Source organism: Corapipo altera, unplaced genomic scaffold, assembly GCF_003945725.1.
Source record: "Corapipo altera isolate COAL_440 unplaced genomic scaffold, ASM394572v1 151, whole genome shotgun sequence".
Classification (NCBI taxonomy): Eukaryota; Metazoa; Chordata; class Aves; order Passeriformes; family Pipridae; genus Corapipo; species Corapipo altera.
Window position 1 is genome coordinate 107,006 of NW_020884976.1, and position 18,135 is coordinate 125,140.

Consider the following 18,135-nt stretch of genomic DNA (forward strand, 5'->3'; position numbering starts at 1 on the left):
GTCTGCTGCGGGTAGGTGTTGAAGGCCAGGGGGTGGGTGAGCTCCCTCTCTCTCCCCCTCCAGGGGGAAGAGGGGAGCCCTGCGGCCCCCCTAACTCTGCCTAGGCCAGAGTTAGAGACAGCATTGGAATGAGTGTATGTTTGTGAGGGATGCGACTCACAAACAACTGGTAAGTGGGGGAGAGAGAGGTAGGTCCTGCGGCCAGGCCCTCTTCTTCCTTCCCCCCCACCTTTGCAGCCAAGCTGCAGAGGAGGGCTGTTTTCTCCCTCTCGCTGTTTAGTGAGAGTGGATGCAACGCTCAGCATTGGAGCAGAGCCAAGTGGACGGGCCAGAGGAGGCTCAATTGCTGGGGAGAAAATCCCAGGCAAGAATTGGAGATGGACCCCCAGAGAGAGAGAGAGAGGGGCCCGGAGGATGTCTCTGCCGTGATCTAAAACGCAGGACAGCCGAAAACCCGAGGAGAAATCAACATTCCAGGACGTGGACGCTTGATAAGCTAAACTACACTGCAGCAGCCTACGAACCGAGGTATGAGAGAGAGAAATCACACAGCAGCAGAAGAGCAAGGACTCAAAGCTATCTTCTTGGACTTCATGAGGAAGAGAGACTGCAACAAACAACTGGAACTTGGTGAGCGGGGAGCGTTCAGGTGCCCAGAACATTCCCACGGCAGACTGTGTTACGTATCAGTCTTGAAAAGCTGCTCCTGGACTGAAGTTAAAGGAGGGGCTTGAAAGGACTGACTGATAGAAATGTAACATATATATAGTTGCCTTTAATTTGTATAGTATTTATTTGTGTAAATAAATGTATATACTTCCTCCTTCCCCTACAGAAGCCTCTAGCCTGAAAATTTCTCTCCAGTGTTAGGATAAATTGTTGGGAAGGGGTGGGGGGAGCCTGGAAAATTCGATTTGGGATTTCTAATGTGGCTCAAACTGCCACAAGTTTTGGTGCTGTGACTCGGATAATCTGATTGGCTGTGGGTAGAAAACATAAGACTTGTTGACATAACCAAGAGAAGCTTTCAGATGTAAACTGTACCAGGGCTGATAAGGTAGAGCTTTAGTTAGAATGTAAGTGCTTGATATGGAGTTAAGTTCATAGTAATGTTGTGCTAATGTATAGTAGAAGGAGTTGTATTTCATTTTAGGTTATATGTTAGTTGTAGAGTATTGGAATTGTTGTGATATATGATTTTTCGCAGAAGCAGGGGGTGGAAGTAGAGTTGTGGTGGGGGAAAACTCCCCCTGAAGTTCTAAAATGGTAAACCCCCAGGGGGTGGAGACCCTTGGGGTTTGAGCCAATGAGCGCTTCTGCAAAATATAAACATATCACAAGCAGACCAGAAGAGAAGGTGATGTTGTTGTTGTTGTTGGAGAAGTGGCCATGTTGTAAAGCCACGAGAAGAAAGGGCAGGAGCCCCCCCGGCTGGGGGGCTACAGGGACTTGGAACAGCATAAGGCCAGGCTAAGTACCTGTAGCTAGAAAGCTAAAGAAGTTTCCTCCACCATGAGTGGGCAGACGGAGCAGCAGCAGAGACAGCAGCGGACGGAGAAAGTGGCAGAGAGCCAGAAGAGATAAGAACGAGCAGCAAACAGGCATTGCAGCCAAGGATGAGAGACACAGAGATGTCTGAAGAGAAAGAGAGCCAGCAGCAGAGAGAGCAGGACTAAGCTCTACAGACAGAGACAGAGTTTTGGGGTAAGAACTAAACCAAAAGACCCCAACCCCTCTGAGACCTCCTAGAGAGAGGAGGATGATGGACTTTTAGTCTTGGAGTGCTACAGCACTGCAGAAAGGAGCTGAAAAGCTCGGAGAAGGAATGCGGAGGGGGTGACCTTGGCCCCCTCGCTGCTTGAGACAGAGCACAGAGCTCTGCAAAGGGGACTTGAATCCCCTGAAGATACGGACCGTCACGAAGACCCCTGAGTTTCGTTGATATGACCATGGTGAGGCGACCGTTGTCCGGGTGAAGGCAGCCCACGGAAGATAAGACCCTCGCTTGAAGACGAGTGGCCGAGAGGGCTTGGATACCCCCTCGTGTGTACTGGCAGAGATCCAGCTACAGCTGCTGCATGGAAGAGAGAAAGATAGACTGCTACTCTAAAGAGAATGCTGCTCTGAAAGTGGAAAGGATCTTTTCCTTCTTCCCTCTTGGACTTTTATTTGGAAGGGAGAAGAGATTTGATCCATTGTAAATACTGTTATGTCATGGTAGAGATAGTTAAGATTGTATATAATGTATTGTAGTATTTATTTTGTACAGTCATTGTAATATATAACCCTTTCCCCCCATTTTGAGTCTCGTGTGGTGTCTGGAAAACCCATCTCACTCTGGGTTGAGATGTGGGAGGGGGGCTTGGACTAGGGAATTAGATTTTGGAGCTCTCAAACCATGACAGCACACATAAAATGATTCTTAATAAGGAACATCAGACCTCAGAGATGAAGAAATCGGTAGATGGAGTTGTCTAGTTCTGGAGCATTCCTGAAGTCAGACCTAGCTTCACCCTTTGATGAAAGTCCTCTCATATCTCAAAGTTCTCCAGCTGAGAATATACTAAAGAAGGTCCTGATCTGAGCAGAGAAAATTATCCTTCCTACCTTCTCCACAAATTCATCTGCTATATTCATATTAGGAAGAGTACTTGCAGAGGACTCAACAGCATCCTCAAAAGATATCTCAGAGCCAAAGAATCTAATTTATGACGTAGGGGAAATCAGCCTAAAGCAAAGTTGAGCTTTCCTTGGAACAGGGGAAAAAAGGGAGAAGCTCCAAGGTTCTTTGTAACCACCACACAAGACACCAGCCCCATTGGGTGATGGCTGGGAACCACCAGTGATTAACAAATCACTTTGATACATGTTTCTGCAATTTATTTCAAAAATCTGTTAACTTGAGAGGAAATGTCAGTGTTAAAGATTAACGGTTTAATCTTAAACAAGGTTAAACAGACATTTTCCCCTGAGAAACGTGTAGACCGCTCCCCTGAAAACGGTCTCCATGAGTCTCTGCCCACACACACAAGTGTGTACACACTCTAAAATAAGTGCTGAAATCCCATTTACATTTAAACAGTATTCCTCACCATTGTGAGCCTTGAATAAAGAGTATTTTTAAAATATAAGATCTAATAAAGTAACCAAGACACTAGTACTTATTTAACTGCTTCCAGGAAAACAAAAACTGTTCTGAGCTTCAAAACTTCAAAAATACAGTTTAAAAGAGCAAGAACTGATATACTTACTTCAATCTCTCAAAAAACAATGGAATGAGTCCTCTTAAAAAAGTATTACAAGCCAGCTGAGACAGGTGACTGGGATAAGTCCACAAAGATTTACCCAGGCAAGTCACTGATGGTGACTGATCTGGTTGCCTTCTGCAAGGCAGCCCTTTCTGTTTATGTGGAGAGCAGTGTGTATTGTTTAGCTGCACTTCAGCCAAATGTCGGACACAGATTTCCACAGCCTACTCCTGGACAAACTGGGGAGACATAGACCAGACAGGTCATATGCAAAACAAGAAGGGAACTCGCTCACAGATTGTGCTCAGAGGTGATCATCAGTTGTTTTCATTCTGGTTGGCAGCCTGTCACAAGTGGAGACCCCTGGGGATTGACACTGTGGTCCATGCTGCTCAACATCTCCATACAGGATCTGGACGATGGGATCAAAGGCACCCATATCAGCTTTGCTGATGGGGGTGAACTGGGCACATAGGGAAAGCTTTCTTAGAGACCTGGACAGGTTGGAATAGCGGGCAAGCAGGACTTGTCTGAAGTTCAAGGGAAGCGTAAGGTCCTGCACCTGAGATGAAATAACCCAAGAGCCCAGCACAGACTGGGATCTGCAGGGTGTGGGGAGCTGCCATGCTGGAAGGGACTAAGAGGTCCTGCTGGACAACAAGCTGAGCATGATCGACCAGTGTCCCATGACAGCAAAACAGGCAAACAGGGACAGTATCCACAGGGACACTGCCACAAAAATGGAGATGTGATCATCCCACTCAACTCCTTGCTTGTCAGGCCCCTCTGGCAGTACTGTGCCCAGTTCCGTCTCCTTAGTTCAGGAAGGACGCAGATAGACTGGACAAAGTGCGAAGGAGAAGGTGATCAGAGGGCTGGAGAACCTGCCTTATGAGGAAAGCTAGATCTCCTTCCTGGAGAAGAGAGGGCCCAGGGGGAATCTCATCATAGTATTCCAGTACTTGAAGGGTATCTACAAAGAGGATGAAGGCTCTCTCTTCCCTAGGAGCCACATGGGAAAAACAAAGGGCAACAGTACAAGTTGCACTGCGAGAGGTTTCTTCTTAATGTAAGTTAGAAATTTTTTAGACATCAATCAATCAACCCCTGGAACAACTCCCCAGTGATGTGGTGAAGTCTCCATCGCTGGAGGGACAGGGTGCTAAATCATCTCCTCCCTTTCCCATGAAAGGGAGCAGATGATCTTCGAGGTCCTTTTCAACCTGAGCTGTTCCATGATTCTAAAATGCAAGTTATAGACTTCTTTTTCTTCAATCGCTTAAGAACATTACAGATCACCTCCTAAATTAGTTGTTACACTTTTTCAACCTACAAGTTGACTCACTGAATCATTCAACCTGTATTTTGATTCACTGAATTCATGAAGCACCTTCAGAGCCAGGCAGCAGGTAAAATTCTCAAGCCCAAGTATCCTCAGTAGTGATTCCACTGAAAATCTGGGAAATGTTGGCCTCAGACGGGCTGCATGAGAACTGTTGTTCAGATTTCTAATGGACTCCTATCTAGTCCCTTATGAAAAAAGCCAAACTTTTGGGCTAGTACTATTATGCTCTCTGTCAGGGACGGGGGGCGTTTACACTGGATATTAGGAAAAAGTTATTCCCCCAGATGGTGACTGGGCAATGAACAGGCTTCCCAGGACAGTGGTCACAGCACCAAGACTAAGAGAGCTCAAAGAGCATTTGGATAACACTCCCAGACGCATAGTGGGATTTTGGGGTTGTCCTATGCAGGGCCAGGAGCTGGCCTTGATGATTCCTGTGGGCTCCTTCCAACCTGGGATATTCTATAATTCTGATATCTCCCTGTGGGACATGATGGTTCTTTTGAAAAGAGCTGTCCTGTGGCATCACTGAATCTTCAGACCTTTTGATAACTCATGACTCTACAGTATGAGATGTCTGCAGCTTGAGTACAAACGTATTTTGATCTTCAGACCACACAACCCAGAGTGATCTTTAAGAGAGCCAATGCAGCAAGTACTCAGTGCAACTTGAATCACTTGACAAACACTCCTCGTTTTTAGAAATGAGAAGCTGTCATTTGGCTTGCTAATCAGGAGCCATCAGACAGAGAGCACTCAAATCTGACCAACTGCCTCACTCTGCTTTCAGAGCTTGCCAAAGAAATCTAGAAATGTCCAACACAGAACAAGACCAATGAGAACAACTATAGAGTAATACAGAGAACGTGTTAATGGAATGTTCAGAGCCTTCAGCTTTTCCCTCTGTGTAGAAGTGCCCAGAGGCACTCATCCTCCCCAGATGGTGACTCATCAAGCCTTCCAAGCTGTCCTTTCAGTGTACTTGGGAAGATCCCATGGGTTCCAACACACAATGGCAAGTCACAGAGTTATTCTTTTTAGCATGCCAGTTTTATCTAGGATAAAATTAATTCTTAATTAAAGGTATCATGCACAAAAATAAAACACTCCCAAGTTCTGTGATTTCTGTTGAAGCAAGGTTTGTATGAAAGGAGAAAAGCCCAATAAAAGGTCTTCTGCTGACATCTCCTAAAAGTCATCTGAGATGGATCAAGATCTTCAGGATGCCATTAAAACTGGCAGGTCTGCATTATGAGAAACTGAAGTTCGGATCCCTACAGCCAAGGATGGAACCAAAGAGAGTTCCATGCAGGGAGCTTGGATTAAAGACTCTCCTCAGCTGCTTCTGTTCATGCTGACAGGCTGTCCATGCAGTCTGTGCAGCACATGGAGCTTCCACCCAGCTGCCCTTGGTCAAGAGACTTTCAGATGCTCATCAAGCCTTAAGGTGAATGCCCAGTGCTGAAGCCCTGAAGATGTGATCAGAGTTAGACTGCGCATCAAACAATGTATCGGAGACTACAGAAAATTAAGAAAGGCTTTCTTGAAAGCTCTAAATGACACTGCATACTGATTTTACATTCTGAAAAGTGATGTCCTGGAAAGGGGCAAAGGTAACTTTACAGCCTAGGTAAAATTTAAAAAAATAGTATCTAAAAAAAACAAATACAGTATTTTTTTTTCAGACACAGAATGAAGCCAAATTTGATGCAAGCATCAAGACAGTCTAAGGACATGAATTATATGGTATTTGCTGTATCTGATGCATAGTGCTGTGAAATACCACTACAACCCATAGTAGCTGCCAATCTCCTTTACTGAGTATCTCATTAACAGTCAGGATAAAATCCTTCAACATTTAGCTGAAAGATCAGTCAAAGGAAGCAACTTAATACATAGCCAATACTTAAATCCCACTTTGTCACGAAATCAGCAATACGAAAGCAACAACAGTGTAAAAGCTGTCATGAAACTTGGTGGCACTAGAACAGACACCTGCCACCTTCCAGAGACAAACAGGTAGTTTTCAAGACAGGCAGAAAAGGTTGTATTTCCTCTCCCTGATACAAGGGCTTGCAAGAAGGCCATAGTTCAGTCTCAGAGCCTTTTTTATAGATGGGGCTTTATTACTTCCTTCAGTTCCACAGGTGGTGGAAAAGTACTCTCAGAAGACCTGTCTAGCATTCCTAATTGTATTTCTAAGAATATACAGAAGGTATCCAGAGTTCAAACAAATTCTTTCATGGAGGTCACAAATCTGGGTATGCACTAACAAATGTGTATGCATCTTGTGTGCACTAACAAATGCAATCAAACGTCTTGTATCTGTGCTGAGATAAGAGTTCAGTCTCTCCATACTAGCCTGCATGGGGCTATGGTTTTGGATTTGTGCTTAAAAGAGTGTTGCTAATACAGCAATGTTTTCATTAGTGCTGAGCAGAGCTTACACAACATCAAAGCCTCTCCTGCTCCTCACACCGCCCCACGAGCAAGTAGGCTGGGGTGCATAAGTTTTTGGGAGGGGACAAAACAGGGATAGCTGACCCCACCTGACCCAAGGGATATTCCAGACCATATCACAGAATCTTAGAATGGTTTGGATTAGAAGTGACCTTTAAAGACCATCTCGTTTCAACCACCCTGTCATAGACAGGGACACCTTGCACTAGACCAGGTTGCTCCAGGCCTCATGAAACAGAGTGTAATGCTCAGCAGACAAAGCTGGGGAAGAGGAAGGGAGCATGTTTGGTGTTATGGCACTCTCCTTCCCAAGGCACCGTTACACACGATGGAGCCCTGCTCTCCAGGGGATGGCAAACACCTGTCTGCCCATGGGAAGTGGGGAATGAATTCCTTGGTTTGCTTTGCTTGTGTGCACAGCTTTTGCTTTCCCTACTAAACTGTCTTTATCTCAACCCATGAGTTTCCTCACTTTTTACCCTTCCGACTCTGTCCATCACCCCACAGGAGGAGGAGTGAGCTGTCTGAGGCTGAGTTGCCAGCTGGGGTTAAACTATAACAATATCACAAGAGGAACTTAAAGTACTGAGGGATTGGAACAAAAATGTTAGCCGCTGCTTATTCACCCACCTCCCCTGCCTTCTTCAAAACCTCCCAATTTCACCCAACTTTTCTGTCCCGTGGAGAACTCCTCACAGGACGATTTACCAGTCCCCAAGACTGAAAGAAGGTGGTGTGGGTTGACAGTAAGCTTATTGATGCTGAAGCAAAGCAGGAGAGCTTTTAGGTTTCTCCTGCTAGATATAATACAGATTTATATAAGTCCTTATAACAAGACAGAAGTACGTATTATATTCTTCTCATATTCCTAAGATTTTATATTGTCCAGTATTGATCTCCATCACAATGCTACTGATGAAACAATGGCAAACTGCTTTCAAAGCTGAGTCTTCAATTTCCACCGTGACACACCTGACTAGAGCTGAGATACACTGACCACCTGGCAGCCATGGATGGGGAAAAGGCTTATGCCCATCAAAGCTTGTGCTTGTTTCCCATCTGGCTACACTATTCTCCTTTCAGCCCTAAGGCCAATTTCAGTGTGCTCGAAAACTACAGGCCAGGCTGACCCAACTCTATAATGCAGCAAAACAATTTTCTTTTGACCAGATTAGTTTTCTGCAACTGAAGAGGTGAGTAGTTTTATATATAACATGGCACAAAAGAACCAGTATAGAGGCAGGAACACACATACAGGCATGAAACACGCTCTTTTCAACAGAACTAAGATGTTAATTCAGCCTAAGACATAACATGAAGCCTCAGCTTGCAAATGCAAGTGTAATTTCCTGTCACTTACTTGAATCCATTCCTGTTCCATCATCCAAAAAACATAGCATGAATCCACCTCGTAGGTCCTCTCGTTGCTCTGCAATAGAAAGGTCATTCACTGCTCCCACAAGCAAAAGTTCCATAAAATGGGATTGGTGTTAGCAACAAAAGTAACACAACAAATGGGACTTTTACAACACCAATATGGCTAAGCTGTAAGAAAGAGCACCAGATTTTTGTTACAGAATGACTAAGAACTTCTCCTGTACTTTATACTGTATGTAACTATGTGCTACAAGAGTGTACTGTGATAGCTGATTTCTTAAGCACCCAGTAAAAACTGCAATTCACTTCACCTGACCTCAGGGGAAGGCTGACCTAAGTGCTTCCCCGAGGTATTTGTAAAAGTACTCCATTTTGAAAGACAAGAGGCACCGGGGCACAGGAGAAATGGTACATAACTAGAATCATTTACATTGGAAAAGATCCTGGAGATCATCAAGTCCAACCAAAAACCTAACATGGGCAGACGGTGACTCCACCACTACCCTGGGCAGCCTGTTCCAATGTCTGACCATCCCGTCAGTGAAGAAATTTTCCCTAATATCCAATCTAAACATCCCCTGGCACAACTCGAGGCTATTTCCTCTTGTTCCTAACACTTGTTAGTTAGAAAAAGAGCACAACACCCACCTGGTTCCACCCTCCTGTCAGGGAGTTGTAAACAGTCAGAAGGTCCCCCCTAAACCTCCTTTTCTCCCGGCTGAGCTTCTCCAGTTCCCTCAGTTCCTCCTCACCAGACTTGTGCTCCAGACCCTTCCTCAGGGTCATGCTCCCTGGACATGCTCCAGCCCCTCAATGCCTTTCTTGTCGTGAGGGGCCTAAAACTGACTCCAGGATTGGGGCATAAACACCCTCCACTCTTATTCTATCAAGGACAGCACACATTTGCAGCCTAAATCCAAGTTAACTACTGACTTAATTGCTGACATGCAAGGAAGCAGTAGGAATGACTTACCAGTATAAATGTCTATTCTCGTGGCATCTGCATCTCTACAAAGCAATAAAAACACAACTGTTATTCAAATGTCAAAGAGAAATTAAACCAAAATCCAGGCATATGTAATCATTTCCAAAATAGCTGGCTGCACACATCAAAGTCTGCAGAGGCCCCACAGCCAGCACTGATAGAAAATTAAAAGACATATTTTCCTACTTTTTGCCTACTTGAACTTAAACTCCAGCACAAGACATTGCTGGCACACAACCAGATCTGGCGACAGGGAGTATCACTGGCTTTTTAACAAAAGTCATATTTTGTATTTTTTATAAAGTTTATTAGAAGTGAAAATTCCTCAAGATCAACTAATAGACAGGTGAATTAAATCTCAACCAAAGTTACCTTTGGGAATTACATAGTCTCAGGTACGTACCTGGCATTATCTACAAGTTCAGCAAGGGCACCAAACAAGAACTCATGGGTAGTTCTGGAACAAAACACAGAAATCAGCAGGGTTACAACAACACTTAAAAAGAGAGACCTTTAAATAAACAAGAATCTCAACCACATTTTAAGCAAATCCAATCAAATGTCTACCACACTATGGTCTGGCTCACAGCAGGCTAGGAATGAGCAATTTAGTGCCTCCCAGAGGCAGCCAGGCAGAAGCCAGGCTGCCCCAAACTGCAGCTCAATATGGTCTAAAACATACGGCAGGTACGCAGACACAGCAGAGAAAATGATGGACCCAATGAACCAGCCTATGACACGGACAATAATTCATGGCAATCCTTACTCACATCGACAGGTCTTTTTAGAGCAACTAAACACTGCCTATAAGTAAACACAGACAAGTGAGGGTTATCACACAATCACAGAATGGTTTGGGTTGGAAGGGACCTGAAGGTTCATCTCATTCCAATCCCCCTGCCATGGGCATGCACACCTTCTATTAGATCAGATTGCTCCAAGCCCCATCCAGCCTTGTCTTGAACACTTTCAGGTATGGGGTAGCCGCAGCTGCTCTGGGCAACAAGACATGGACAACATTATGCACAAGGTCGGTCTTCCCCATGTACACAGTCTCATCGTAAAAGTTATTTCTGACAGGAAAAAGACTTTCAATAGTTGCAACTGCTGCTAATCCAGACAAAGAGTCTTCTAACACCACTGTACCACAACGCCTTCGCAACTCCATGCTAAAATCACGAACCCAGCTACCACTTCAGCACAATCTCAAGAGCCATGTTTAGTTTCCAGCCTCTTAACTGCCATCTCTTAGAAGCAGCACCTATTCGGAAGCCATTAGTTATGTGCCTCAACACTGAAGGGAAGATACATGGTGAGAAACCTTAAGGAGCTAATAAAAATCATTACAATATATTGTCTGCCAACATAAATGCTATATCTCCACTTAGTGCCCTAACTGGCAACTTGGCTTCAAAATCCAACATTATTTCAAATGTAGATGAGCCTTACTGACCACAATATTAACAGCAGCTGTAAGACCTGGAAAAACAGCTGCTGGGATTTGTTGCTCCTCTAAGACGCTTGATGGAGAGATCAAGGCCTCAGAAACTGGTTTTATCAATGTGTTTCAGTTTGCACAAAATCCTCACAAACAACCTGTTCTCACCACTACCCAAAAAGGCCAACAGGTGACTAAACAGAAGACACTTATTCCTATTTTCAGCTTTCCAAGAATAGACATATAGGTACTTCCCACATATAAAATATATAGCAGTCCACACTGCTAATAACCACAAAAGAAGCTTTTGTATCCATCTTCAGTGTCATGACACCAAACCTACCAACTCAAGCTCCAGTCAGAGGTAAAACATATCAGTCTTCAAAGTTATCACTAGGACCATGGGAATGGAGATTTCCATCTTTGCAAGCTCCCACTTGCCCATGCAGAGACAAGACAGATGGGAATAGTGTTTAGAAGACTATCTATCCAATCAGAAAGCTTCTACAGAAATGCAATCCTGCTGTTTTTTCCTTTGAGCAAGATTTCCTGCTGTCCTGGTTTCAGCAGGGTAGAGTTAATTTTCTTCTCAGTAGCTGTTACAGTGCTGTGTTTTGGATGTAGTGTGAGAATAACATACTGATGTTTTGATTGGTGCCAAGCCATGAGTATCGTAAGTCAAAGACTTTTCAGTGTCCCAAGCTCTGCTAGTCAGCTGTGCAAGAACCTGGGGGGACCATAGTCAGGACAGCTGACCCAAACCAGACAGAGGAATATTCCATAGCACAGAATGTCCTGTTCAGTGTATAAACCGGGGGAAGCTGGCCAGGAGAGGCCAATCACTGCTGGGAGATAGGCTGGGCACAAGTCAGGGGAGGCTGAGCAATTGTATTGGGCATCACTTGACCTTCTTGAGCTTTATTCCTCTTTCTTATTATTACCATATCTTACTTTACTTCAATTTTTGAAATGTTCTTAGGTTAGCTCATGGGTTTTAACCTTAGTTTCTAATTCACCTCCCCATTCCACTGGGGTGGTGAAAGAGAAGGTATGTGGGACAATCACAGATTTCAAGCACTCTCAAGCTTACAAGCACCTATTCAGCTCCACAAATCAATATCCCAGAAGTTCATTTAGGAAGTAACCCATAAGCAAATGGATGCTTTAGCATTAGTAACTATGCTTCATTAGCAGCTTCTAGTCCACAACTCAATGAATACTTCAAAGTAAGTAAATCATAGAACCATAGAATCAGCTGGGTTGGCAGGGACTTCTGAGATCATCAAGTCTAACCCTTGGTCCACTACCGCCATGGTTATTAGACCACGGCACTAAGTGCCACATCCAGTCTCAGATGCAAATAAGATACAAATAAGGATTTCCAAAGAAAGATGCTGGAACAAAACAGCGGAACACAGCTGTAGATGGTAAAAGAGGCAAGAAAACATCTCCATGTAGCCTGACACCGTACTGAACTTGAAAATCTTCCAAAACTGCAACCTCTCCTGCTGATGAAGGGAAACAATGCTACAAGCAAGTGAAATTCACTCCAGCTATTTATCACCAATAAAAATGAATATATAGTATAAAAATCTTCTGTTCAGTTTATGAATCTCAACACACTTGTCAGTATATAACTCAAGTCACATGAAGTGCTTTGGCCTAGTTCAATCAACTAATCTTTAACAAACCCCATGGTCTTGTCTTATAGTCAAGAGTGCCTCAAACACTTCATACCCAGCATGATCGACTAATGATAATTTCTCCCACCTCCCAGAAAAACTTTGGGATTACTTAGCTTGCAACACAAGTTTAAAAAACACAAGGCAAGCTGTTGGCAAAATGAAGTCTTATCAAGTAACCCGGAAATATCTGAGCATAAGTAGACGGGCATCATCAGAGGCAACAGCAACCAGCATCAGAGCATTTGAAATACAACTATCACTGGTCATACAACAGATGAAACAACACATGGAAGAGAGGGAAGTGTTATCAAAATCCAGAGTCTCAGCAACAGCTCATCTTTGGCAGACAGACTGGTTCGGACTTTCCCACAACTTCTTTTTAAGCCAGCTTCACTCAGGAGCACAGGCTTGACAGGGAACAAACAGGTAGTCCAATGCTGCTGATTTACTGAAACATAGGTTACAAAAGGTCAAGTCAGACTTCTAGAACATGACCAGCTTCAAACATCTCTACAAACAATCATTTGGAGTAACATGCCAAGGGAAGCTAAGCTTGTTTTGTGAGTGGTTCCTAGAGGATCACCCCTTTTTGAACCCAGTTTGACTCTGGACCCTGCATAATCAGACAAGTACCTAATTACTAATGACAGACGTAAGACTTCAATTTTGTTCTAAAGGTGGTCACATCTGGGAAAACGTGGGGGGGTTTTGGCATGTGTGTTAGGAAAAAGAGCTGTCCTCTTAGTACTCTGCACTCTTTTTCAGGCCAGAACGGAAAACAAACACAAGAAGTAGAGTTTGGAGGGTGGGGAAATGTTTGTAGTCTATCATTACTAGTTTTCTTCAAGTCCACCATTCAGTCATCTTGAAGTCTGTCTATTTGAACTCAATGGGACAAGTCTAGTTACAGGAAACCACTAAGTTCCATCACAAGCTAAAGGCTACCTACTGCTAGAAGACAACTTCAGGTGTTTGACTTTCAACGAACACCCTCAAATGTTTATAACAAATATTCAAAATATACAGACATAAGTTGTTTGGGCTCAGGTGTGGTTTTGGGATCATCTCAATGAATTACTTTGGACGGATCTTAAAGTAAAAGCATTTAATTCTTAAGGAAAACCAATGTGAAGGCAAGCAGATGGCTCTGGTTAATTTTCTGCATGGGTAATTTTCACGTGCTTATGTACAGTGGTTTTCATTCTAGGATCCAAAAGGACTTTCACACAGAATCATAAGGGTTGGAAAAGACCTTTAAAGGTCATCCAGTCCAACATCCCTGCCATAAGCAGAGACATCTTTCAGTAGACCAGGTTGCTCCAAGCCCCATCAAACCTGGCCTTGGACACTTCCAGGAATACGGCAGCCACAGCTTCTCTGGCCAATCCATGCCAGGGCCTCACCATCATCGCAGGGAAGAACTTCTTCCTTATATCTAGTCTAAATCTACGCTCTTCTAGTTTAAAACTGCTACCCTCTGTCCTGTTGCTACAGGACCTTCTAAAAAGTCTGTCCCCATTCACCTATTCATCAAATAAAACAGCTAGAAAACCACAGTGGTGCTTCTATTAAAAAAAAAAAAATGGCAACTGAAGTGATTCATATACATGCTGTGAACCTTGCCATCAGACATGGAAGCATTAAACAGCTATTGGAAAGATCTGCTGCAAGTCCTCAAGCTCAGAGACCAGATCAACAGTCTCCTATAAAGCACTTCAGACTGAGTGTTCTGGGTTAGACTTAACAAAACTTTTCCTAAAGAAGGTCTTACAAATGGAGAAAAAAAAAAAAAGTCATGGTTTCCTTCTACATCCCCACAGCTAGACAGCTGGTCTTTAACTCCAATTGAAAGAACTTCTGCCTCCTTGACAATTAGAACACTTTTAGCACTGAACTAGAATTTATCTGAGATGGGATGGTCTTCCTTGGCAAGAGAGAACAGTCCAAAAGACCAGTCTCCTCTATGAAAAGTCCTATGCTGGTTTTGGGCTGTTTTGAGGTATGAGTGGTTTTTTTTTTTTGGTCATTGTTTTATTGGAAGAGCACAAAGGTTGTTTGCCATGGTTTGGAGTCTTGGTTTTAAATTACTTCCATTGTTTCCATTCCCATTCTTAGGGAAGCATTTGGTTTATGCACTGATTCTCATAATCTCAGAAGGCTCTTTGCTCATGATGGACAAGAAGCCCCAGCTTTGTCTTATCCAAGAATCAGCTTCCAGCTCGTCCCAACAATTTGGTCATGCGGGTATCACTGTAGACACTGTAGACATGCAGCACACTGCAAGCAGACCAGGCAGCATAAGCACGGTGGCAACATGAAGTAGCTTTAATATACTTGAGGAGAGCACCAACACCTCAGTCTTTTCTGCAGCACAGATGTTATCTTCTTAAAAAGACATAGTTCCGGAGTTCTGAAGGCAAACAAACTGCTGACTGAATTCTGCCATGCGGTCTTCTAATCCATAAAAAAGACTGTCTTCTGCAGCTGGGCACCAGAATTTCACAAATCAACAACAGCACTAGAGCACGACTCAGTATTGTCCACCTTCAGGCACCAAAGTGTTCACTCTCCACCAGCTGGGCCAGAGAGCAAGGCCACAGGACACAGAGCCAAGGGTGACATGGAGCTGTTACTAGGTTTATTCTCCTGTGCAACAGCCCTTTGCTTTTCTGATTATGAAAAGAAATGGATCGTATGCTCTTGGCATACGTAAGGGAGATTAGTCTTGGCTGCTCTTGCAGATGTATCTTGTTTACCAACACAACCAGAGAGATCTACTTTGAAATCAAGTCGCTCATGTCTCTGTGCCATCTTTAGACTGCTGTAAACTGCTGTGGTCCTTCACGCATTGAAAAGGGAAGCAAAAAGATAAACTTGCACTCCACTTCTATCGATGGATAACACTAAGAGCCAGCTCTTCTGCAGAACATCAGCGGACAATCTTAGGCCGGTGACCAACTAATCAAAATGAAGCAATGCCAAATATGGTTCGACACTGTTCTTCCGGGCCAGTTCAGGAAGAACAAGCATTTTCTTTCATCTCTTCTGTACGTGGCAACTACAAGGCTTAGGAGGGGTAGGCAGGTTTCAACAGGTGCCTGACCCCACTAAGCACTGTTTGCTGGTGATGCTTCCCATTTTCTAGGCAGGTACTCAGAAGAACCTCATTTTAAACAAGGGCTTTGCCTCTTCTCAGGATGTGTTATTTTGAGGGATTCACTGATGACATGCAAAAATCTGATCGGAAGAAGACTGTCATATTCCTGTTGAAAATAAACCTGCACAACACAAGCGGGCACGCACGAAGCCAGATGCCAAAGCAGGATGGCGGGCGGCACAGCAGTGCACGTGCTGCTCCGCAGAGGCGAGGCCACGGGGGTCCGAGTGCCCGAGGGGCCCCTCCGTTTCCCCCGGGCCTACCGTCCCCACACACCGGCTCTCCATGACCCACGGACCCGCCTGCGGTGCGACAGCCAGGCCTGGGGCAGGGAGACCACTCTCCCCGTCGGCCCGCGTGGCTTCGGCCGGGCGCACCGCGCTGACCCGTCGCCCCAAGCAGGCCAGGTGTCGCGGGCCCGCCCCGCCGCAGCCGGTACTCACGAGTTGGTGTGCAGGTACTCGAAGGTGAGCTGGGCTCGGTTCAGGCTGCTGTAATTGCCCAGGGACATGACGGCGGCAGTCACCGGGGCCGGGCTCGGGCCCGCGCCGCGTGCGCCGGCGGCCGCGCGCGCCTCGAGGCCTCCCCGCCTCCTGCCGGTCACAGCCCCCACAGGGCGGCCGGCGCTGCGCTGTGCCGCGCTGTGCCGCCCCGCGCTGTGCCGCCCCGCACTGCCCCCACCGCTGCTCGCGCGCGCCCCCGGCCCCGGGCCGGCCCCGCTTTGTCTCCGCCGCGCCGCGATGCACCCGGAGCTGCCACAACGGCCCCCGCGGGGGCGGGGCCACGTGGCGGCTACCCATTGGCCGGGCCGCGGCACGTGACGGGAGGGTCCCAGCGCGGCCAATGCGGGCTCTGCGCCGCCGCGTGACGGGCGCGCGCGGCCGGGAGGGAGCGGCGGCGGTGGGTGCGCGGTGAGTGCGCGGTGAGCGCGCGGTGAGCGCGCGGTCGCCTCGGGACCCCCGTGGAGCTCCCCCCCGCCCCGTAACATCCCCCGGGACCCCAGGGGACTCCTTCCCCAGGATCCGCCCCGACGGCAGCCGCCGAGCGCCTCAGCGCCGCGGGAGCGGCCGCTGCGGCTTCCCCAGGACGGCCAGGCCGGAGGCCGCGCGGAGAGGCCACCCGGTAGCGTGAATCACGTCCGGCTCTGGGCGAACGCGCCGGAGCGGGGCGGCCCCACCGCCGCGGGGCCGACGAGGAGAGGGGGTGCGCCAGCTGACGGTGACCGTAGAGTGCCGCAGCGGAGCGGGGTAGGCCCCTCGGCCCCAGACGGTGGGAGCGGCTCCGGAACGCAGCTGGATGGGAGGATCCCGCCGCTGAACCCCTCCGGAGGCTCCACACGGAGCTCGGCGGGTGCCGATCCTGCGGTGTTGGTGAAGGCTCCGGGAAGTCACCGAGGAGAAGCGCCTGCACGTGCCCGTACTTAGCAAAAACATTAATATAGACGATATATAAAATCATTCTAGCTTCAATCCTGTGTCCTTCCTTCATCTTGAAACGCCAAGGGATTGAGCTCAAGAGTTGTCCTCCCTGTGCCCTGCACACACCTTGTACCCCCAAACCACAGCCCGAACCCAGAAGCCCTGAAGGCCAGGAGTACTTTGCTGAACACTTGAATTGTGCCGTGGAATAACACACCCCACTTTCCTTCTGAAATGGGCACTGAAACAGGATGGCTGCATCTCCCCTGTCTTGGATAATAGGAATCTGAACTAAAGATCCAAAATCTGAAGGAATTCAGTCTGTGCAGAAACTGATGTGGCATATTCCTTCTTGAATAATGTCCAGCAAGAATGAAACATGTAAGATTGCAGGTTTTAAAAGAATAAACATTATTTGATTATTTGTAGGACATCACAGGGGAAAGGTAAAGGTTTCATAAAAGAAAGAAGCACTTTAATTTTATCTGGGGATTTTCCAGCAATAAAATCTAATCCATTAGGGAAAAAAAAAGTATGGGAGTTGGGATTATTCAACCTGGGGAAGAGAAGGATATGAGGTGACATTAGTTCAGCCTTTCAGTATTTACAGGGAGTCCAATGGAGCTGGAGAGGGACTTTGGACAAGGGGAATGGCTTTAAACTGGAGGAGGGTAGGTTAGGTTAAATATTAGGAAGACATAGTCCCCTGTGAGGGTGGTGAGGCTCTGGCACAGGTTGCCCAGAGAAGCTGTGGCTGCCCCATCCCTGGAAGTGTCCAAGGCCAGGTTGGATGGGGCTTGGAGCAACCTGGTCTAGTGGAAGGTGTCCCTGCCCATGGCAGGGGGGTGGAATGAGATGAGTTTTAAGGTCCCTTCCAACCCAATCCATGATTCTGTGGTATCCGAGCTATCTGGTGAAAAGTCAAATTTAAATCTGTTAATCATGATTGGTGAATGACTAAAACCTGAGTTTCATATTTGAGGTTTTTGCCCCTCATCCCCAGCGGTGTGTGAGCCTGCGCT

The 18,135-nt window shown here is 46.2% G+C and overlaps 1 protein-coding gene across 3 annotated transcripts in view; it reads right to left on the reverse strand.

Moving 5' to 3' along the window:
• Window positions 1-16,270, reverse strand: part of MORC2 (MORC family CW-type zinc finger 2) — a 48,443-nt gene extending 32,173 nt beyond the window's left edge. For all 3 annotated transcript variants that reach the window (XM_027665462.1, XM_027665461.1, XM_027665460.1), the window contains exons 1-4: window positions 16,139-16,270; window positions 9,819-9,872; window positions 9,404-9,438; window positions 8,414-8,482 (exon numbers count right to left, since the gene is read on the reverse strand). In XM_027665462.1, the coding sequence (XP_027521263.1) occupies window positions 8,414-8,482; window positions 9,404-9,438; window positions 9,819-9,872; window positions 16,139-16,206 (226 nt within the window). In that variant the 5' untranslated portion in view covers window positions 16,207-16,270. The remainder of the gene's footprint in view (window positions 1-8,413; window positions 8,483-9,403; window positions 9,439-9,818; window positions 9,873-16,138) is intronic.
• Between the last annotated feature and the right edge of the window lie 1,865 nt (window positions 16,271-18,135).